This window comes from Phyllobates terribilis, unplaced genomic scaffold, assembly GCF_046119375.1.
Source record: "Phyllobates terribilis strain yellow unplaced genomic scaffold, ASM4611937v1 Scaffold_14__1_contigs__length_39327217, whole genome shotgun sequence".
In the NCBI taxonomy this organism is placed as follows: Eukaryota; Metazoa; Chordata; class Amphibia; order Anura; family Dendrobatidae; genus Phyllobates; species Phyllobates terribilis.
Window position 1 is genome coordinate 27,400,377 of NW_027362774.1, and position 24,829 is coordinate 27,425,205.

Consider the following 24,829-nt stretch of genomic DNA (forward strand, 5'->3'; position numbering starts at 1 on the left):
ATTACTGATCGTGAGTTACAGCCTGTATTATACTCCAGAGCTGCACTCACTATTCTGCTGGTGCAGTCACTGTGTACATACATTACATTACTGATCCTGAGTTACATCCTGTATTATACTCCAGAGCTGCACTCACTATTCTGCTGGTGCAGTCACTGTGTACATACATTACATTACTGATCTTGAGTCACATCCTATATTATACTCCAGAGCTGCACTCACTATTCTGCTGGTGTAGTCACTGTGTACATACATTACATTACTGATCCTGTACTGATCCTGAGTTACATCCTGTATTATACCCCAGAGCTGCACTCACTATTCTGCTGGTGCAGTAACTGTGTACATACATTACATTACTGATCCTGAGTTACATCCTGTATTATACCCCAGAGCTGCACTCACTATTCTGCTGGTGCAGTCACTGTGTACATACATTACATTACTGATCCTGAGTTACATCCTGTATTATACCCCAGAGCTGCACTCACTATTCTGCTGGTGCAGTCACTGTGTACATACATTACATTACTGAACCTGTACTGGTCCTGAGTTACATCCTGTATTATACTCCAGAGCTGCACTCACTATTCTTCTGGTGCAGTCACTGTGTACATACATTACATTACTGATCCTGAGTTATATCCTGTATTATACTCCAGAGCTGCACTCACTGTTCTGATGGTGCAGTCACTGAGTAGATACATTACATTACTGATCCTGTACTGATCCTGAGTTACATCCTGTATTATTCTCCAGAGCTGCACTCACTATTCTGCTGGTGCAGTCACTGTGTACATACATTACATTACTGATCCTGAGTTACCTCCTGTATTATACTCCAGAGCTCCACTCACAATTCTGCTGGTGCAGTCACTGTGTACATAAATTACATTACTGATCCTGAGTTACATCCTGTATCATTCTCCAGAGCTGCACTCACTATTCTGCTGGAGCAGTCACTGTGTACATACATTACATTACTGATCCTGAGTTACATCCTGCATTATACCCCAGAGCTGCACTCACTATTCTGCTGGTGCAGTCACTGTGTACATACATTACATTACTGATCCTGAGTTACTTCCTGTATTATACTCCAGAGCTGCACTCACTATTCTGCTGGTGCAGTCACTGTGTACATACATTACATTACTGATCCTGAGTTACATCCTGTATTATACTCCAGAGCTGCACTCACTATTCTCCTGGTGCAGTCACTGTGTACATCCATTACATTACTGATCCTGAGTTACATCCTGTATTATACTCCAGAGCTGCACTCACTATTCTGCTGGTGCAGTCACTGTGTACATACATTACATCACTGATCCTGAGTTACATCCTGTATTATACTCCAGAGCTGCACTCACTATTCTGCTGGTGGAGTAACTGTGTACATACATTACATTACTGATCCTGTACTGATCCTGAGTTACATCCTGTATTATACTCCAGAGCTGCACTCACTATTCTGCTGGTGCAGTCACTGTGTACATACATTACATTACTGATCCTGAGTTATATCCTGTATTATACTCCAGAGCTGCACTCACTGTTCTGATGGTGCAGTCACTGAGTAGATACATTACATTACTGATCCTGAGTTACATCCTGTATCATACTCCAGAGCTGCACTCACTATTCTGCTGGTGCAGTCACTGTGTACATACATTACATTACTGATCCTGTACTGATCCTGAGTTACATCCTGTATTATTCTCCAGAGCTGCACTCACTATTCTGCTGGTGCAGTCACTGTGTACATACATTACATTACTGATCCTGAGTTACCTCCTGTATTATACTCCAGAGCTGCAATCACTATTCTGCTGGTGCAGTCACTGTGTACATACATTACATTACTGATCCTGAGTTACATCCTGCATTATACTCCAGAGCTGCACTCACTATTCAGCTGGTGCAGTCACTGTGTACATACATTACATTACTGATCCTGAGTTACATCCTGCATTATACTCCAGAGCTGCACTCACTATTCAGCTGGTGCTGTCACTGTGTACATACATTACATTACTGATCCTGAGTTACCTCCTGTATTATACTCCAGAGCTGCACTCACTGTTCTGCTGGAGCAGTCACTGTGTACATACATTACATTACTGATCCTGAGTTACATCCTGCATTATACCCCAGAGCTGCACTCACTATTCTGCTGGTGCAGTCACTGTGTACATACATTACATTACTGATCCTGAGTTACATCCTGTATTATACTCCAGAGCTGCACTCACTATTCTGCTGGTGCAGTCACTGTGTACATCCATTACATTACTGATCCTGAGTTACATCCTGTATTATACTCCAGAGCTGCACTCACTATTCTGCTGGTGCAGTCACTGTGTACATACATTACATTACTGATCCTGAGTTACATCCTGTATTATACTCCAGAGCTGCACTCACTATTCTGCTGGTGGAGTGACTGTGTACATACATTACATTACTGATCCTGTACTGATCCTGAGTTACATCCTGTATTATACTCCAGAGCTGCACTCACTATTCTGCTGGAGCAGTCACTGTGCACATACATTACATTACTGATCCTGAGTTACATCCTGTGTTATACTCCAGAGCTGCACTCACTATTCTGCTGGTGCAGTCACTGTGTACATACATTACATTACTGATCCTGAGTTACATCCTGTATTATACTCCAGAGCTGCACTCACTATTCTGCTGGTGCAGTCACAGTGTACATACATTACATTACTGATCCTGTACTGATCCTGGGTTACATCCTGTATTATACTCCAGAGCTGCACTCACTATTCTGCTGGTGCAGTCACTGTGTACATACATTACATTACTGATCCTGTACTGATCCTGAGTTACATCCTGTATTATACTCCAGAGCTGCACTCACTATTTTGCTGGTGCAGTCACTGTGTACAAGTTGCATCCTGTATTATACTCCAGAGCTGCACTCACTATCCTGCTGGTGCAGTCACTGTGTACATACATTACATTACTGATCCTGAGTTACATCCTGTATTATACTCCAGAGCTGCACTCACTATTCTGCTGGTGCAGTCACTGTGTACATACATTACATTACTGATCCTGAGTTACATCCTGTATTATACTCCAGAGCTGCACTCACTATTCTGCTGGTGCAGTCACTGTGTACATACATTACATTACTGATCCTGTACTGATCCTGAGTTACCTCCTGTATTATAATCCAGAGCTGCACTCACTATTCTGCTGGTGCAGTCACTGTGTACATACATTACATTACTGATCCTGAGTTATATCCTGTATTATACTCCAGAGCTGAACTCACTATTCTGCTGATGCAGTCACTGTGTACATACATTACATTACTGATCCTGTACTGATCCTGAGTTACATCCTGTATTATACTCCAGAGCTGCACTCACTATTCTGCTGGTGCAGTCACTGTGTACATACATTACATTACTGATCCTGAGTTACCTCCTGTATTATAATCCAGAGCTGCACTCACTATTCTGCTGGTGCAGTCAATGTGTACATACATTACATTACTGATACTGAGTTATATCCTGTATTATACTCCAGAGCTGCACTCACTATTCTGCTGGTGCAGTCACTGTGTACATACATTACATTACTGATCCTGAGTCACATCCTATATTATACTCCAGAGCTGCACTCACTATTCTGCTGGTGCAGTCACTGTGTACATACATTACATTACTGATCCTGAGTTACAGCCTGTATTATACTCCAGAGCTGCACTCACTATTCTGCTGGTGCAGTACCTGTGTACATACATTACATTACTGATCCTGAGTTACAGCCTGTATTATACTCCAGAGCTGCACTCACTATTCTGGTGGTGCAGTCACTGTGTACATACATTACATTACTGATCCTGAGTTACCTCCTGTATTATACTCCAGAGCTGCACTCACTATTCTGCTGGTGCAGTCACTGTGTACATATATTACATTACTGATCCTGAGTTACATCCTGCATTATACTCCAGAGCTGCACTCACTATTCAGCTGGTGCTGTCACTGTGTACATACATTACATTACTGATACAGAGTTACCTCCTGTATTATACTCCAGAGCTGCACTCACTATTCTGCTGGTGCAGTCACTGTCTACATACATTACATTACTGATCCTGAGTTACATACTGTATTATTCTCCAGAGCTGCACTCACTATTCTGCTGGAGCAGTCACTGTGTACATACATTACATTACTGATACAGAGTTACCTCCTGTATTATACTCCAGAGCTCCACTCACTATTCTGCTGGTGCAGTCACTGTGTACATACATTACATCACTGATCCTGAGTTACATCCTGTATTATTCTCCAGAGCTGCACTCACTATTCTGCTGGAGCAGTCACTGTGTACATACATTACATTACTGATCCTGAGTTACATCCTGTATTATACTCCAGAGCTGCACTCACTATTCTGCTGGTGCAGTCACTGTGTACATACATTACATTACTGATCCTGAGTTACATCCTGTATTATACTCCAGAGCTGCACTCACTATTCTCCTGGTGCAGTAACTGTGTACATCCATTACATTACTGATCCTGAGTTACATCCTGTATTATACTCCAGAGCTACACTCACTATTCTGCTGGTGCAGTCACTGTGTATATACATTACATCACTGATCCTGAGTTACATCCTGTATTATACTCCAGAGCTGCACTCACTATTCTGCTGGTGCAGTCACTGTGTACATACATTACATTACTGATCCTGTACTGATCCTGAGTTACATCCTGTATTATACTCCAGAGCTGCACTCACTATTCTGCTGGAGTAGTCACTGTGTACATACATTACATTACTGATCCTGAGTTACATCCTGTATTATACTCCAGAGCTGCACTCACTATTCTGCTGGTGGAGTCACTGTGTACATACATTACATTACTGATCCTGTACTGATCCTGAGTTACATCCTGTATTATACTCCAGAGCTGCACTCACTATTCTGCTGGAGCAGTCACTGTGCACATACATTACATTACTGATCCTGAGTTACATCCTGTGTTATACTCCAGAACTGCACTCACTATTCTGCTGGTGCAGTCACTGTGTACATACATTACATTACTGATCCTGAGTTACATCCAGTATTATACTCCACAGCTGCACTCACTATTCTGCTGGTGCAGTCACTGTGTACATACATTACATTACTGATCCTGTACTGATCCTGAGTTACATCCTGTATTATACTCCAGAGCTGCACTCACTATTTTGCTGGTGCAGTCACTGTGTACAAGTTACATCCTGTATTATACTCCAGAGCTGCACTCACTGTTCTGCTGGTGCAGTCACTGTGTACATACATTACATTACTGATCCTGAGTTACATCCTGTATTATACTCCAGAGCTGCACTCACTATTCTGCTGGTGCAGTCACTGTGTACATACATTACATTACTGATCCTGAGTTACACCCTGTATTATACTCCAGAGCTGCACTCACTATTCTGCTGGTGCGGTCACTGTGTACATACATTACATTAATGATCCTGAGTTACATCCTGTATTATACTCCAGAGCTGCACTCACTATTCTGCTGGTGCAGTCACTGTGTACATACATTACATTACAGATCCTGAGTTACATCCTGTATTATACTCCAGAGCTGCACTCACTATTCTGCTGGTGCAGTCACTGTGCACATACATTACATTAATGATCCTGAGTTACATCCTGTATTATACTCCAGAGCTGCACTCACTATTCTGCTGGTGCAGTCACTGTGTACATACATTACATTACTGATCGTGAGTTACAGCCTGTATTATACTCCACAGCTGCACTCACTATTCTGCTGGTGCAGTCACTGTGTACATACATTACATTACTGATCCTGAGTTACATCCTGTATTATACTCCAGAGCTGCACTCACTATTCTGCTGGTGCAGTCACTGTGTACATACATTACATTACTGATCCTGAGTCACATCCTATATTATACTCCAGAGCTGCACTCACTATTTTGCTGGTGCAGTCACTGTGTACAAGTTACATCCTGTATTATACTCCAGAGCTGCACTCACTGTTCTGCTGGTGCAGTCACTGTGTACATACATTACATTACTGATCCTGAGTTATATCCTGTATTATACTCCAGAGCTGAACTCACTATTCTGCTGATGCAGTCACTGTGTACATACATTACATTACTGATCCTGTACTGATCCTGAGTTACATCCTGTATTATACTCCAGAGCTGCACTCACTATTCTGCTGGTGCAGTCACTGTGTACATACATTACATTACTGATCCTGAGTTACACCCTGTATTATACTCCAGAGCTGCACTCACTATTCTGCTGGTGCGGTCACTGTGTACATACATTACATTAATGATCCTGAGTTACATCCTGTATTATACTCCAGAGCTGCACTCACTATTCTGCTGGTGCAGTCACTGTGTACATACATTACATTACAGATCCTGAGTTACATCCTGTATTATACTCCAGAGCTGCACTCACTATTCTGCTGGTGCAGTCACTGTGCACATACATTACATTAATGATCCTGAGTTACATCCTGTATTATACTCCAGAGCTGCACTCACTATTCTGCTGGTGCAGTCACTGTGTACATACATTACATTACTGATCGTGAGTTACAGCCTGTATTATACTCCACAGCTGCACTCACTATTCTGCTGGTGCAGTCACTGTGTACATACATTACATTACTGATCCTGAGTTACATCCTGTATTATACTCCAGAGCTGCACTCACTATTCTGCTGGTGCAGTCACTGTGTACATACATTACATTACTGATCCTGAGTCACATCCTATATTATACTCCAGAGCTGCACTCACTATTTTGCTGGTGCAGTCACTGTGTACAAGTTACATCCTGTATTATACTCCAGAGCTGCACTCACTGTTCTGCTGGTGCAGTCACTGTGTACATACATTACATTACTGATCCTGAGTTATATCCTGTATTATACTCCAGAGCTGAACTCACTATTCTGCTGATGCAGTCACTGTGTACATACATTACATTACTGATCCTGTACTGATCCTGAGTTACATCCTGTATTATACTCCAGAGCTGCACTCACTATTCTGCTGGTGCAGTCACTGTGTATATACATTACATTACTGATCCTGAGTTACCTCCTGTATTATAATCCAGAGCTGCACTCACTATTCTGCTGGTGCAGTCAATGTGTACATACATTACATTACTGATACTGAGTTATATCCTGTATTATACTCCAGAGCTGCACTCACTATTCTGCTGGTGCAGTCACTGTGTACATACATTACATTACTGATCCTGAGTCACATCCTATATTATACTCCAGAGCTGCACTCACTATTCTGCTGGTGCAGTCACTGTGTACATACATTACATTACTGATCCTGAGTTACAGCATGTATTATACTCCAGAGCTGCACTCACTATTCTGCTGGTGCAGTACCTGTGTACATACATTACATTACTGATCCTGAGTTACAGCCTGTATTATACTCCAGAGCTGCACTCACTATTCTGGTGGTGCAGTCACTGTGTACATACATTACATTACTGATCCTGAGTTACCTCCTGTATTATACTCCAGAGCTGCACTCACTATTCTGCTGGTGCAGTCACTGTGTACATATATTACATTACTGATCCTGAGTTACATCCTGCATTATACTCCAGAGCTGCACTCACTATTCAGCTGGTGCTGTCACTGTGTACATACATTACATTACTGATACAGAGTTACCTCCTGTATTATACTCCAGAGCTGCACTCACTATTCTGCTGGTGCAGTCACTGTCTACATACATTACATTACTGATCCTGAGTTACATACTGTATTATTCTCCAGAGCTGCACTCACTATTCTGCTGGAGCAGTCACTGTGTACATACATTACATTACTGATACAGAGTTACCTCCTGTATTATACTCCAGAGCTCCACTCACTATTCTGCTGGTGCAGTCACTGTGTACATACATTACATTACTGATCCTGAGTTACATCCTGTATTATTCTCCAGAGCTGCACTCACTATTCTGCTGGAGCAGTCACTGTGTACATACATTACATTACTGATCCTGAGTTACATCCTGTATTATACTCCAGAGCTGCACTCACTATTCTGCTGGTGCAGTCACTGTGTACATACATTACATTACTGATCCTGAGTTACATCCTGTATTATACTCCAGAGCTGCACTCACTATTCTCCTGGTGCAGTAACTGTGTACATCCATTACATTACTGATCCTGAGTTACATCCTGTATTATACTCCAGAGCTACACTCACTATTCTGCTGGTGCAGTCACTGTGTATATACATTACATCACTGATCCTGAGTTACATCCTGTATTATACTCCAGAGCTGCACTCACTATTCTGCTGGTGCAGTCACTGTGTACATACATTACATTACTGATCCTGTACTGATCCTGAGTTACATCCTGTATTATACTCCAGAGCTGCACTCACTATTCTGCTGGAGTAGTCACTGTGTACATACATTACATTACTGATCCTGAGTTACATCCTGTATTATACTCAAGAGCTGCACTCACTATTCTGCTGGTGGAGTCACTGTGTACATACATTACATTACTGATCCTGTACTGATCCTGAGTTACATCCTGTATTATACTCCAGAGCTGCACTCACTATTCTGCTGGAGCAGTCACTGTGCACATACATTACATTACTGATCCTGAGTTACATCCTGTATTATACTCCAGAACTGCACTCACTATTCTGCTGGTGCAGTCACTGTGTACATACATTACATTACTGATCCTGAGTTACATCCAGTATTATACTCCACAGCTGCACTCACTATTCTGCTGGTGCAGTCACTGTGTACATACATTACATTACTGATCCTGTACTGATCCTGAGTTACATCCTGTATTATACTCCAGAGCTGCACTCACTATTTTGCTGGTGCAGTCACTGTGTACAAGTTACATCCTGTATTATACTCCAGAGCTGCACTCACTGTTCTGCTGGTGCAGTCACTGTGTACATACATTACATTACTGATCCTGAGTTACATCCTGTATTATACTCCAGAGCTGCACTCACTATTCTGCTGGTGCAGTCACTGTGTACATACATTACATTACTGATCCTGAGTTACACCCTGTATTATACTCCAGAGCTGCACTCACTATTCTGCTGGTGCGGTCACTGTGTACATACATTACATTAATGATCCTGAGTTACATCCTGTATTATACTCCAGAGCTGCACTCACTATTCTGCTGGTGCAGTCACTGTGTACATACATTACATTACAGATCCTGAGTTACATCCTGTATTATACTCCAGAGCTGCACTCACTATTCTGCTGGTGCAGTCACTGTGCACATACATTACATTAATGAACCTGAGTTACATCCTGTATTATACTCCAGAGCTGCACTCACTATTCTGCTGGTGCAGTCACTGTGTACATACATTACATTACTGATCGTGAGTTACAGCCTGTATTATACTCCACAGCTGCACTCACTATTCTGCTGGTGCAGTCACTGTGTACATACATTACATTACTGATCCTGAGTTACATCCTGTATTATACTCCAGAGCTGCACTCACTATTCTGCTGGTGCAGTCACTGTGTACATACATTACATTACTGATCCTGAGTCACATCCTATATTATACTCCAGAGCTGCACTCACTATTTTGCTGGTGCAGTCACTGTGTACAAGTTACATCCTGTATTATACTCCAGAGCTGCACTCACTGTTCTGCTGGTGCAGTCACTGTGTACATACATTACATTACTGATCCTGAGTTATATCCTGTATTATACTCCAGAGCTGAACTCACTATTCTGCTGATGCAGTCACTGTGTACATACATTACATTACTGATCCTGTACTGTTCCTGAGTTACCTCCTGTATTATACTCCAGAGCTGCACTCACTATTCAGCTGGTACAGTCACTGTGTACATACATTACATTACTGATCCTGTACTGTTCCTGAGTTACCTCCTGTATTATAATCCAGAGCTTCACTCACTATTCTGCTGGTGCAGTCACTGTGTACATACATTACATTACTGATCCTGTACTGATCCTGAGTTACCTCCTGTATTATAATCCAGAGCTTCACTCACTATTCTGCTGGTGCAGTCACTGTGTACATACATTACATTACTGATCCTGAGTTACATCCTGTATTATACTCCAGAGCTGCACTCACTATTCTGCTGGTGCAGTCACTGTGTACATACATTACATTACTGATCCTGAGTCACATTCTATATTATACTCCAGAGCTGCACTCACTATTCTGCTGGTGCAGTCACTGTGTACATACATTACATTACTGATCCTGAGTTACCTCCTGTATTATACTCCAGAGCTGCACTCACTATTCAGCTGGTACAGTCACTGTGTACATACATTACATTACTGATCCTGTACTGTTCCTGAGTTACCTCCTGTATTATAATCCAGAGCTTCACTCACTATTCTACTGGTGCAGTCACTGTGTACATACATTACATTACTGATCCTGTACTGATCCTGAGTTACCTCCTGTATTATAATCCAGAGCTTCACTCACTATTCTGCTGGTGCAGTCACTGTGTACATACATTACATTACTGATCCTGAGTTACATCCTGTATTATACTCCAGAGCTGCACTCACTATTCTGCTGGTGCAGTCACTGTGTACATACATTACATTACTGATCCTGAGTCACATCCTATATTATACTCCAGAGCTGCACTCACTATTCTGCTGGTGCAGTCACTGTGTACATACATTACATTACTGATCCCGAGTTACAGCCTGTATTATACTCCAGAGCTGCACTCACTTTTCTGCTGGTGCAGTAACTGTGTACATACATTACATTACTGATCCTGAGTTACAGCCTGTATTATACTCCAGAGCTGCACTCACTATTCTGCTGGTGCTGTCACTGTGTACATACATTACATTACTGATCCTGAGTCACATCCTGTATTATACTCTAGAGCTGCACTCACTATTCTGCTGGTGCAGTCACTGTGTACATACATTACATTACTGATCCTGTACTGATCCTGAGTTACATCCTGTATTATTCTCCAGAGCTGCACTCACTATTCTGCTGGTGCAGTCACTGTGTACATACATTACATTACTGGTCCTGAGTTACATCCTGTATTATTCTCCAGAGCTGCACTCACTATTATACTGGTGCAGTCACTGTGTACATACATTACATTACTGATCCTGAGTTACATTCTGTATTATACCCCAGAGCTGCACTCACTATTCTGCTGGTGCAGTCACTGTGTACATACATTACATTACTGATCCTGAGTTACCTCCTGTATTATACTCCAGAGCTGCACTCACTATTCTGCTGGTGCAGTCACTGTGTACATATATTACATTACTGATCCTGAGTTACATCCTGCATTATACTCCAGAGCTGCACTCACTATTCAGCGGGTGCTGTCACTGTGTACATACATTACATTACTGATACAGAGTTACCTCCTGTATTATACTCCAGAGCTCCACTCACTATTCTGCTGGTGTAGTCACTGTGTACATACATTACATTACTGATCCTGAGTTACATCCTGTATTATTCTCCAGAGCTGCACTCATTATTCTGCTGGAGCAGTCACTGTGTACATACATTACATTACTGATCCTGAGTTACATCCTGTATTATACTCCAGAGCTGCACTCACTATTCTGCTGGTGCAGTCACTGTGTACATACATTACATTACTGATCCTGAGTTACATCCTGTATTATACTCCAGAGCTACACTCACTATTCTGCTGGTGCAGTCACTGTGTATATACATTACATCACTGATCCTGAGTTACATCCTGTATTATACTCCAGAGCTGCACTCACTATTCTGCTGGTGGAGTCACTGTGTACATACATTACTGATCCTGAGTTACATCCTGTATTATACTCCAGAGCTGCACTCACTATTCTGCTGGTGGAGTCACTGTGTACATACATTACATTACTGATCCTGTACTGATCCTGAGTTACATCCTGTATTATACTCCAGAGCTGCACTCACTATTCTGCTGGTGCAGTCACTGTGTACATACATTACATTACTGATCCTGAGTTACATCCTGTGTTATACTCCAGAACTGCACTCACTATTCTGCTGGTGCAGTCACTGTGTACATACATTACATTACTGATCCTGAGTTACATCCAGTATTATACTCAAGAGCTGCACTCACTATTCTGCTGGTGCAGTCACTGTGTACATACATTACATTACTGATCCTGAGTTACATCCTGTGTTATACTCCAGAGCTGCACTCACTATTCTGCTGGTGCAGTCACTGTGTACATACATTACATTACTGATCCTGTACTGATCCTGAGTTACATCCTGTATTATACTCCAGAGCTGCACTCACTATTTTGCTGGTGCAGTCACTGTGTACAAGTTACATCCTGTATTATACTCCAGAGCTGCACTCACTATTCTGCTGGTGCAGTCACTGTGTACATACATTACATTACTGATTCTGAGTTACATCCTGTATTATACTCCAGAGCTGCACTCACTATTCTGCTGGTGCAGTCACTGTGTACATACATTACATTAATGATCCTGAGTTACATCCTGTATTATACTCCAGAGCTGCACTCACTATTCTGCTGGTGCAGTCACTGTGTACATACATTACATTACAGATCCTGAGTTACATCCTGTATTATACTCCAGAGCTGCACTCACTATTCTGCTGGTGCAGTCACTGTGCACATACATTACATTAATGATCCTGAGTTACATCCTGTATTATACTCCAGAGCTGCACTCACTATTCTGCTGGTGCAGTCACTGTGTACATACATTACATTACTGATCGTGAGTTACAGCCTGTATTATACTCCAGAGCTGCACTCACTATTCTGCTGGTGCAGTCACTGTGTACATACATTACATTACTGATCCTGAGTTACATCCTGTATTATACTCCAGAGCTGCACTCACTATTCTGCTGGTGCAGTCACTGTGTACATACATTACATTACTGATCTTGAGTCACATCCTATATTATACTCCAGAGCTGCACTCACTATTCTGCTGGTGTAGTCACTGTGTACATACATTACATTACTGATCCTGTACTGATCCTGAGTTACATCCTGTATTATACCCCAGAGCTGCACTCACTATTCTGCTGGTGCAGTCACTGTGTACATACATTACATTACTGATCCTGAGTTACATCCTGTATTATACCCCAGAGCTGCACTCACTATTCTGCTGGTGTAGTCACTGTGTACATACATTACATTACTGATCCTGTACTGATCCTGAGTTACATCCTGTATTATACTCCAGAGCTGCACTCACTATTCTGCTGGTGCAGTCACTGTGCACATACATTACATTACTGATCGTGAGTTACAGCCTGTATTATACTCCAGAGCTGCACTCACTATTCTGCTGGTGCAGTCACTGTGTACATACATTACATTACTGATCCTGAGTTACATCCTGTATTATACTCCAGAGCTGCACTCACTATTCTGCTGGTGCAGTCACTGTGTACATACATTACATTACTGATCTTGAGTCACATCCTATATTATACTCCAGAGCTGCACTCACTATTCTGCTGGTGTAGTCACTGTGTACATACATTACATTACTGATCCTGTACTGATCCTGAGTTACATCCTGTATTATACCCCAGAGCTGCACTCACTATTCTGCTGGTGCAGTAACTGTGTACATACATTACATTACTGATCCTGAGTTACATCCTGTATTATACCCCAGAGCTGCACTCACTATTCTGCTGGTGCAGTCACTGTGTACATACATTACATTACTGATCCTGAGTTACATCCTGTATTATACCCCAGAGCTGCACTCACTATTCTGCTGGTGCAGTCACTGTGTACATACATTACATTACTGAACCTGTACTGGTCCTGAGTTACATCCTGTATTATACTCCAGAGCTGCACTCACTATTCTTCTGGTGCAGTCACTGTGTACATACATTACATTACTGATCCTGAGTTATATCCTGTATTATACTCCAGAGCTGCACTCACTGTTCTGATGGTGCAGTCACTGAGTAGATACATTACATTACTGATCCTGTACTGATCCTGAGTTACATCCTGTATTATTCTCCAGAGCTGCACTCACTATTCTGCTGGTGCAGTCACTGTGTACATACATTACATTACTGATCCTGAGTTACCTCCTGTATTATACTCCAGAGCTCCACTCACAATTCTGCTGGTGCAGTCACTGTGTACATAAATTACATTACTGATCCTGAGTTACATCCTGTATCATTCTCCAGAGCTGCACTCACTATTCTGCTGGAGCAGTCACTGTGTACATACATTACATTACTGATCCTGAGTTACATCCTGCATTATACCCCAGAGCTGCACTCACTATTCTGCTGGTGCAGTCACTGTGTACATACATTACATTACTGATCCTGAGTTACTTCCTGTATTATACTCCAGAGCTGCACTCACTATTCTGCTGGTGCAGTCACTGTGTACATACATTACATTACTGATCCTGAGTTACATCCTGTATTATACTCCAGAGCTGCACTCACTATTCTCCTGGTGCAGTCACTGTGTACATCCATTACATTACTGATCCTGAGTTACATCCTGTATTATACTCCAGAGCTGCACTCACTATTCTGCTGGTGCAGTCACTGTGTACATACATTACATCACTGATCCTGAGTTACATCCTGTATTATACTCCAGAGCTGCACTCACTATTCTGCTGGTGGAGTAACTGTGTACATACATTACATTACTGATCCTGTACTGATCCTGAGTTACATCCTGTATTATACTCCAGAGCTGCACTCACTATTCTGCTGGTGCAGTCACTGTGTACATACATTACATTACTGATCCTGAGTTATATCCTGTATTATACTCCAGAGCTGCACTCACTGTTCTGATGGTGCAGTCACTGAGTAGATACATTACATTACTGATCCTGAGTTACATCCTGTATCATACTCCAGAGCTGCACTCACTATTCTGCTGGTGCAGTCACTGTGTACATACATTACATTACTGATCCTGTACTGATCCTGAGTTACATCCTGTATTATTCTCCAGAGCTGCACTCACTATTCTGCTGGTGCAGTCACTGTGTACATACATTACATTACTGATCCTGAGTTACCTCCTGTATTATACTCCAGAGCTGCAATCACTATTCTGCTGGTGCAGTCACTGTGTACATACATTACATTACTGATCCTGAGTTACATCCTGCATTATACTCCAGAGCTGCACTCACTATTCAGCTGGTGCAGTCACTGTGTACATACATTACATTACTGATCCTGAGTTACATCCTGCATTATACTCCAGAGCTGCACTCACTATTCAGCTGGTGCTGTCACTGTGTACATACATTACATTACTGATCCTGAGTTACCTCCTGTATTATACTCCAGAGCTGCACTCACTGTTCTGCTGGAGCAGTCACTGTGTACATACATTACATTACTGATCCTGAGTTACATCCTGCATTATACCCCAGAGCTGCACTCACTATTCTGCTGGTGCAGTCACTGTGTACATACATTACATTACTGATCCTGAGTTACATCCTGTATTATACTCCAGAGCTGCACTCACTATTCTGCTGGTGCAGTCACTGTGTACATCCATTACATTACTGATCCTGAGTTACATCCTGTATTATACTCCAGAGCTGCACTCACTATTCTGCTGGTGCAGTCACTGTGTACATACATTACATTACTGATCCTGAGTTACATCCTGTATTATACTCCAGAGCTGCACTCACTATTCTGCTGGTGGAGTGACTGTGTACATACATTACATTACTGATCCTGTACTGATCCTGAGTTACATCCTGTATTATACTCCAGAGCTGCACTCACTATTCTGCTGGAGCAGTCACTGTGCACATACATTACATTACTGATCCTGAGTTACATCCTGTGTTATACTCCAGAGCTGCACTCACTATTCTGCTGGTGCAGTCACTGTGTACATACATTACATTACTGATCCTGTACTGATCCTGGGTTACATCCTGTATTATACTCCAGAGCTGCACTCACTATTCTGCTGGTGCAGTCACTGTGTACATACATTACATTACTGATCCTGAGTTACATCCTGTATTATACTCCAGAGCTGCACTCACTATTCTGCTGGTGGAGTGACTGTGTACATACATTACATTACTGATCCTGTACTGATCCTGAGTTACATCCTGTATTATACTCCAGAGCTGCACTCACTATTCTGCTGGAGCAGTCACTGTGCACATACATTACATTACTGATCCTGAGTTACATCCTGTATTATACTCCAGAGCTGCACTCACTATTCTGCTGGTGCAGTCACAGTGTACATACATTACATTACTGATCCTGTACTGATCCTGGGTTACATCCTGTATTATACTCCAGAGCTGCACTCACTATTCTGCTGGTGCAGTCACTGTGTACATACATTACATTACTGATCCTGTACTGATCCTGAGTTACATCCTGTATTATACTCCAGAGCTGCACTCACTATTTTGCTGGTGCAGTCACTGTTTACAAGTTGCATCCTGTATTATACTCCAGAGCTGCACTCACTATCCTGCTGGTGCAGTCACTGTGTACATACATTACATTACTGATCCTGAGTTACATCCTGTATTATACTCCAGAGCTGCACTCACTATTCTGCTGGTGCAGTCACTGTGTACATACATTACATTACTGATCCTGAGTTACATCCTGTATTATACTCCAGAGCTGCACTCACTATTCTGCTGGTGCAGTCACTGTGTACATACATTACATTAATGATCCTGTACTGATCCTGAGTTACATCCTGTATTATACCCCAGAGCTGCACTCACTATTCTGCTGGTGCAGTCACTGTGTACATACATTACATTACTGATCCTGAGTTACATCCTGTATTATACCCCAGAGCTTCACTCACTATTCTGCTGGTGCAGTCACTGTGTACATACATTACATTACTGATCCTGAGTTACATCGTGTATTATACCCCAGAGCTTCACTCACTATTCTGCTGGTGCAGTCACTGTGTACATACATTACATTACTGATCCTGTACTGATCCTGAGTTACATCCTGTATTATACTCCAGAGCTGCACTCACTATTCTGCTGGTGCAGTCACTGTGTACATACATTACATTACTGATCCTGAGTTACATCCTGTATTATACTCCAGAGCTGCTCTCACTATTCTGCTGGTGCAGTCACTGTGTACATACATTACATTACTGATCCTGAGTTACATCCTGTATTATACTCCAGAGCTGCACTCACTATTCTGCTGGTGCAGTCACTGTGTACATACATTACATTACTGATCCTGAGTTACATCCTGTATTATACTCCAGAGCTGCACTCACTATTCTGCTGGTGCAGTCACTGTGTACATACATTACATTACTGATCCTGAGTTACATCCTGTATTATACTCCAGAGCTGCACTCAATATGCTGCTTGTTGTTATTGGGTTCTAGATGAACGTTTGCCTTTTTTTCCAGTACCAGAGAATCTTTTTAATACACAGAACTTATATGACACAAAATAAATAAAGTTGAAACTTGAAATATGAAGAACTGAGAAAATTAGATTTTTCTACTGCAGTTTTTAGTATTAAAGTAAAAGAAAAAAAACGATTAATTTACAGCAATCACTTATTGGATTGTTGAATCGGTCACAGCGAGGTAACACATAACCTGACATCACTACAGTGTATGAATATAATCCATGACGGGCGACAAGTCACTTAATGTGAGACGTGTTTCGGAAGTTTGTTTTTTTAATAAAGTGTTGACATCGGCTGCCTCCGGATTCCTCCTCTTATTAGCCGCTTGCATGGGATTTGCTTTCTGCCTCCGGCTAAATACTATTGCGAGGTGTCGGCCACTGATATCTATTGATCCTCCAGCTGCACACTAACCGAATTATAGCCGTGGGGGGCGTAATAAGGAGACGGGCCCACCGCATCAGCATCTGTAGCCGGAGTCATTCACACACAAGTCACTCCAGCGAAACAGGAATTATGATGGTAGACAGAGCGGAGATTGCATGTATTTTGGATTACATCTCATCAGAGAAATAGGCTTCTTTCTCCACTTATGAGCCACTTCTCCTGTCCCCTGCCTCTTGAACTCATCGTAACTAATAAAACCCTTCTTGGTCAAGATAAGATGGACTGCCAGCTCACTGAAGGATCATATTACAGCTGTCTATTGAAGTCTATGGAGAGGGGAAGGGGAGAAACAGAGTTACAGAAGGGACAGAGCTGGATTCACAGCTACACTGCTCAGTATTGTCTAATGTCTTCCATGCTGCTGTTGCGTCTGAACATGCGGTAGATAGAGACAGGACAGCGGGAATCGCTCATATCTCCGCGCAGCTGCTAGCTCAAATACATCTGAAAATTAGAGCTAGAGTCGGCGTAGGAAAAAAATGGTGAAAAATGCAGGATAATGGCCAGAAATAGTGATGTTCCTCATACACACACAGGACAGTTTATCCGGAAATAACAGGTACGCTTTAAGTATATTCAAAACACAAGGAGTCGCACAGAGGCAGCTAAGCAGTGAAAGCAGAGACTTACATGGTTCAAGTAAGCTTGACACTTATTGGATTTTTCAAGCTGTTCCTGAGACTCTTCGAGCGACTTCAAACAAGAGTCTGCAATAGAGAACACACAGTCTATCAGACGGGGGCAGGAGTGACAGAAATATAAGGTTTACCAGTCATCTGTACACACCAAATTTTTTTCTGCTCTTTGTCCATAACGCTTGGCATGCTGAAATCTGTAGTCCCTCACTCCTAACACCCGTCATGTTATAAACTGCTCATAGGAACGATTTAGAACTCAAGTTTGCAAATATCCAAAAAAGGTAAAGTTAAACTTTAATTGCATGACCAGAAAAACAAACAAAAAAAAATTATATATATAAAATAATAAAAAAATTATATCGGATAAAAAAAAAAAAAAAAAAGTAAAGGTAAAAAGTAACGAACAGCACCAGCAAAGAGACTTCAGTGCAAAGCTCCCCGGGCACGTACCAGTCCACAGTATATCCAAGCAAATATGGAAGAAGCACACAAAAAATGGTGACAAAATGACGATTTTAATGGCCCATATGGCCATTTTTTCACCATTTTTTTGTGTGCTGCTTCCATATTTTTTTGGACATACTGTGAACTGGTATGTGCCTGGGGAGTTTTGCACCGATATATATATATATATACAGTACAGACCAAAAGTTTGGACACACCTTCTCATTTAAAGATTTTTCTGTATTTTCATGACTATGAAAATTGTACATTCACACTGAAGGCATCAAAACTATGAATTACCACATGTGGAATTATATACTTAACAAAAAAGTGTGAAACAACTGAAAATATGTCTTATATTCTAGGTTCTTCAAAGTAGCCACCTTTTGCTTTGATGACTGCTTTGCACACTCTTGGCATTCTCTTGATGAGCTTCAAGAGGTAGTCACCGGAAATGGTTTTCACTTCACAGGTGTGCCCTGTCAGGTTTAATAAGTGGGATTTCTTGCCTTATAAATGGGGTTGGGACAATCAGTTGTGTTGTGCAGAAGTCTGGTGGATGCACGGCTGATAGTCCTACTGAATAGACTGTTAGAATTTGTATTATGGCAAGAAAAAAGCAGCTAAGTAAAGAAAAACGAGTGGCCATCATTACTTTAAGAAATGAAGGTCAGTCAGTGCGAAAAATTGGGAAAACTTTGAATGTGTCCCCAAGTGCAGTTGCAAAAACCATCAAGTGCTACAAAGAAACTGGCTCACATGAGGACCGCCCCAGGAAAGGAAGACCAAGAGTCACCTCTGCTTCTGAGGATAAGTTTATCCGAGTCACCAGCCTCAGAAATCGCAGGTTAACAGCATCTCAGATTAGAGACCAGGTCAATGCCACACAGAGTTCTAGCAGCAGACACATCTCTACAACAACTGTTAAGAGGAGACTTTGTGCAGCAGGCCTTCATGGTAAAATAGCTGCTAGGAAACCACTGCTAAGGACAGGCAACAAGCAGAAGAGACTTGTTTGGGCTAAAGAACACAAGGAATGGACATTAGACCAGTGGAAATCTGTGCTTTGGTCTGATGAGTCCAAATTTGAGATCTTTGGTTCCAGCCACCGTGTCTTTGTGCGACGCAGAAAAGGTGAACGGATGGACTCTACATGCCTGGTTCCCACCGTGAAGCATGGAGGAGGAGGTGTGATGGTGCGGGGGTGCTTTGCTGGTGACACTGTTGGGGATTTATTCAAAATTGAAGGCATACTGAACCAGCATGGCTACCACAGCATCTTGCAGCGGCATGCTATTCCATCCGGTTTGCGTTTAGTTGGACCATCATTTATTTTTCAACAGGACAATGACCCCAAACACACCTCCAGGCTGTGTAAGGGCTATTTGACCAAGAAGGAGAGTGATGGGGGGCTACGCCAGATGACCTGGCCTCCACAGTCACCAGACCTGAACCCAATCGAGATGGTTTGGGGTGAGCTGGACCGCAGAGTGAAGGCAAAAGGGCCAACAAGTGCTAAGCATCTCTGGGAACTCCTTCAAGATTGTTGGAAGACCATTTCCGGTGACTACCTCTTGAAGCTCATCAAGAGAATGCCAAGAGTGTGCAAAGCAGTCATCAAAGCAAAAGGTGGCTACTTTGAAGAACCTAGAATATAAGACATATTTTCAGTGGTTTCACACTTTTTTGTTAAGTCTATAATTCCACATGTGTTAATTCATAGTTTTGATGCCTTCAGTGTGAATGTACAATTTTCATAGTCATGAAAATACAGAAAAATCTTTAAATGAGGTGTGTCCAAACTTTTGGTCTGTACTGTATATATATTTTTATTATATATATATGTATATATATAATTTTATCATATATTATTTTATATATAAAAATATTTATAAAAAAAAAAAAATATATATATATATATAAAATTAAAAAAACAAGGAAACGGCACAAAAGAGACGTTCAGGTGCAAAAAGCCCCTCAGGTACATACCAGTCTTTAAAGTATCCAAAAAAAATTGTGGGAAAGGTCCACAACATTGGACCGAAATGTATTAAATTACATCACTTTACAAATTACATCACTTTACTGTATTTGGGGGCCCCATTAATTATTACGGGGTCTGACAGGTTTCTCTTTGGCGGAACAGAAAAAAAAATAAGTGTTTGATGTGCTGTTCTCTCTGCATGGAGAAACGCAGACTGTGGTCAGAAAACGTAAATGGATATTTTCATGCGGATTTTGGTGCGGAGTCGTATTGATTTCAATAAGGAAGAACTGCAGTAAAAACGCTGTAAGAAAAAAAAAAAAAAGCACCGCAGGTAAATATAAAGTGCAAAGAAACAAAGACGCACTGTGTGAATGAGAGCTCATTCATTTTGCTGTTACTGTAAAACGCACAGAAAAAAAAAAGCTACATGTGCGCAAGCCCTTAAAATCTGCGTCTCACGCATCCTGAAATACTCTGTGCTGCTGAGTCTTTCATCTCCAGTGACAGCTCCTTCTCACTGAGGGCAGGTAACGGGCCGGTCACACAGTAATAGCCCCCTCAGAAGTCACATAAGTCTGAGGGGGCTATGGTGCCTTCCCTCCTCCCCAATTAACTGGACAGGTAGAGGGAAGGCTCTATAATACCTACTAGTGGCCCTATAATGTCTTGACAACAGTCTATGTTCATTTACCAGTCCATGCCGTGCTGCTGCTCAATACTGAAATGGTCTTCGCTTTGTGAAGAGTCTTTGTTGCCCAAAGCAACCAATCAGATTTGAGCTTTCATTTTTCCAGTGCAGGTTGGAAGGTGAAAGATGCAATTTGATTGGTTGTAATACCCGTTACTAGGTAGATCTATGAAGACTGTCTTTCCTGTACATATTAAACCAATCAGATTTGAGTTTTCATTTTTTCAGTGCAGGTTGGAAGGTGAAAGAGGCAATTTGATTGGTTGTAGTACCCATTACTAGGTAGATTTATGAACACTAGCTTTGCTGCCCATATTAACCAATCATATTTGAGCTTTAATTTTTTCAGGGCAGGTTGGAAGGTGAAAGAGGCAATGTGATTAGTTGTATCCGTCACTAGGCAGATTTTGTGAAGACTTTCTCTGCCGCCTGTAACTACCAATCACAGGGCAACTTTCATTTAATTACAGCTGTGATCGGTTGCTACGGCTTCTCAGCAACCAATCAAATCACGTTTTTCACCTTCCACAAAAATGAGAGCTCGAATCTGATTGGATGCTATGAGCAACACCTCAGCTATGTGCTTGCACTACCGTTCTACATAGAACCCGTTGCCCTCTCTGCTCCGTAACGTTATACAAGTACCAAGACTCTTATTGGCTCTGCTGAGCGCCTCCAGGATGGACTTCACTTCCTCCGCTTTCAGTTTCCCCGCCATGGGTGCAGCGTCGTGGTCACGTGTTGTGACGTCAGTACGTGCACTCGGATGACGTGCGTCGCCCCGGGCAACGGTGAGAAGCGCCGTGAGGAAGTGTCAAAAGTCACTGACTGCTGGGCGGAGAGGAAGGAGAAAGCGGGGAGAAGGGTCGCGGCTGCCGGTGGAGACGGTAAAGGGGCGAGGTGACCTCTCAGACCAGCAGGGGGAGGTGAAAGGTCACAGTGACGTCATGTGAGGCGACTGGTGGCGGCGGCAGCAGCGCCCCCCGGGGGTGAGATACCGGGCTTGTGGTCTCCATGGGGTGACATTAACCCCTTCATGACTAGGACGTTTTCTTTCTTTACACTTTCTTATTTTTTTTTATAACTTTTTGTATTTTTCTGTCCCCATTACTGTACGAGGCCTGCTTTTTTTACGGGATGGCTCGTAGTTTTGATTGATTATATATATAATATTAGTCAAATATTAATAATAAATATAAATAATATATATATCTCTATATATGTTAAAAAATATATAATTTTTTTTTTTTTTTCTCTTCCAGTGCTCATTATATGGGTTGAATATTTTGCTATTTTATTCAGACAATTTCATGCCGATAAACATTGCAAAATGTTTGTAAAATATTAATAATGTTGCAATTTTAAAACTTATCCTGACAGGAGTGATTTAATACTCGTTGCCTCGGTTACTGGCCATCGCTGCAGTGTAGAAGCGGCGGTTGAGCTTGCCCAGCGCTTACATGCTCTTTTTCCATTATAGTCCTGTAAGCGCTGATCAAAAGCTAGCGGGGTGACTGGAGTGTACACCATCAGTATTTGTAAGCCAAAACCAGGAGTGGGTGATAAATACAGAAGTGGTGAGATGTTTCTATTATACTTTTCCTCTGATTGTTCCACTACTAATTTTGGCTTACAAATACCGATGTAAAATTCTGACCGAATACTGGGCGTGGGAACGTGGCCTTAAAGGGTATGCGTACACAGCTTTTTTTTTTTTTTTTTTTTTTAGGTGGGTTTGAATGGCAAATCGTCTGAAAAAAGGCTCAGAAAATGCTCCAAAGAATCATCTTATTAATTTCTATAAGAGAAGAGAACAACAAGCAGCCAATGACTGAAGCCCAGTATAATCAAAATCGTATTAAAATATGAATATACTTTATTGGGAATCAGGAAGGCAAAAATTGGATATACAAAAATACAGGGGAGCATGCCCAGAATTTATAGAAAAACAAAAACAAACTTGCATCATAATACGGAGTTATATTTCTATGATATAGTACAATGCCAATAGATGTATAGGACCATCCATAAAGAAGAGCACGGGCGGACTCAGAAAGAAAAGGGCCCCTGTGAAAGAACAATATATGGACCCTTTGCAGTCCAAGAGATCCTAAAAATGCAAAATTGCACCTGCTTTGGGGGTAGAAATGGGCCCCCTTCCAACTTGGACCCTTGTGCGGCCGCACAGGTTGCACCAGTGACATATCCGCCCCTGGTGTATATATAATTAATTAGCAAGGTGCAGAAGTGCCCACAATAAAGCACCAGTGTAAAAATTAAGTAAGGTAGGGGCTGTATTTACTGCTATGTGATAAGCTAGCTGGGGACACCCTGCTGAGTAGGATCCACCCCAACGCGCGTTTCTGCAATTGCAGCGGGTCTTGCTGTTTCCTTTATTTCTATTTAGTAATGACTCGCTGTGCACGTATTTAGGCTTTTGAACATCTTACATCCGCTTCAGGTTTCCAAAAACGACAACCAGTTAAAAGAAATGACCCGACCGTTATTCAGAAGTTTTTCCACTCAGAAGACGCTCTTTACTTTTTACAGTAGAAGTCAAAAAGATACAGGAACAGTGAGCTTCAGACCGGCGCTTGCAGGCTCATTCTGACGTCCAAGCACGGACTGGCCGCGGGTCTCCTGACCGGAGCGTGGCGACTTCTTGTATTTCTATGAGGCTGTCGCGCTCTGGGTGAGAGACCCCCGGCCAGTCCATACATTGCGGTCTGTGCACAGACCAATTTGCCCAGAGGTCTGAATGCGCCCTTACTCAGGTGACTGTTTCTCCTTATTTACACAGCTCGCCTGATTTTGTGCCTTAAAGAAAAAAAAAAAAAAAAGATGGCCGCTCCACCATCTCCGCAGGAAACGGTTGTCATCACCGGAGGTGGCGGTTACTTTGGACACAGGTTGGTGCCGCCGGTATAATTAATAACGTTGCATAATTATGGAAAGTCTATTAATAATCTATTTAATTATTCAATTCCAATGGGGATACTCTGACTAATGAGGACTAATTGCATCTTCCGGAGAAGCCAAATTCCATTATTA

At 42.0% G+C, this 24,829-nt stretch overlaps 1 protein-coding gene across 4 annotated transcripts in view; it reads left to right on the forward strand.

Moving 5' to 3' along the window:
* SDR42E1 (short chain dehydrogenase/reductase family 42E, member 1) overlaps positions 1–24,829 on the forward strand; it is a 44,237-nt gene that overhangs the window by 15,158 nt on the left and 4,250 nt on the right. The window contains exons 2-4 of one of the 4 annotated variants that reach the window (XM_073659787.1): positions 18,652–18,728; positions 22,424–22,569; positions 24,579–24,687. In XM_073659787.1, the coding sequence (XP_073515888.1) occupies positions 18,652–18,728; positions 22,424–22,569; positions 24,579–24,687 (332 nt within the window). Of the gene's footprint in view, positions 1–18,651; positions 18,729–22,423; positions 22,768–24,578; positions 24,688–24,829 lie in introns of those variants that run through there. The other 3 variants (XM_073659788.1, XM_073659790.1, XM_073659789.1) reach the window with 3 other exon arrangements.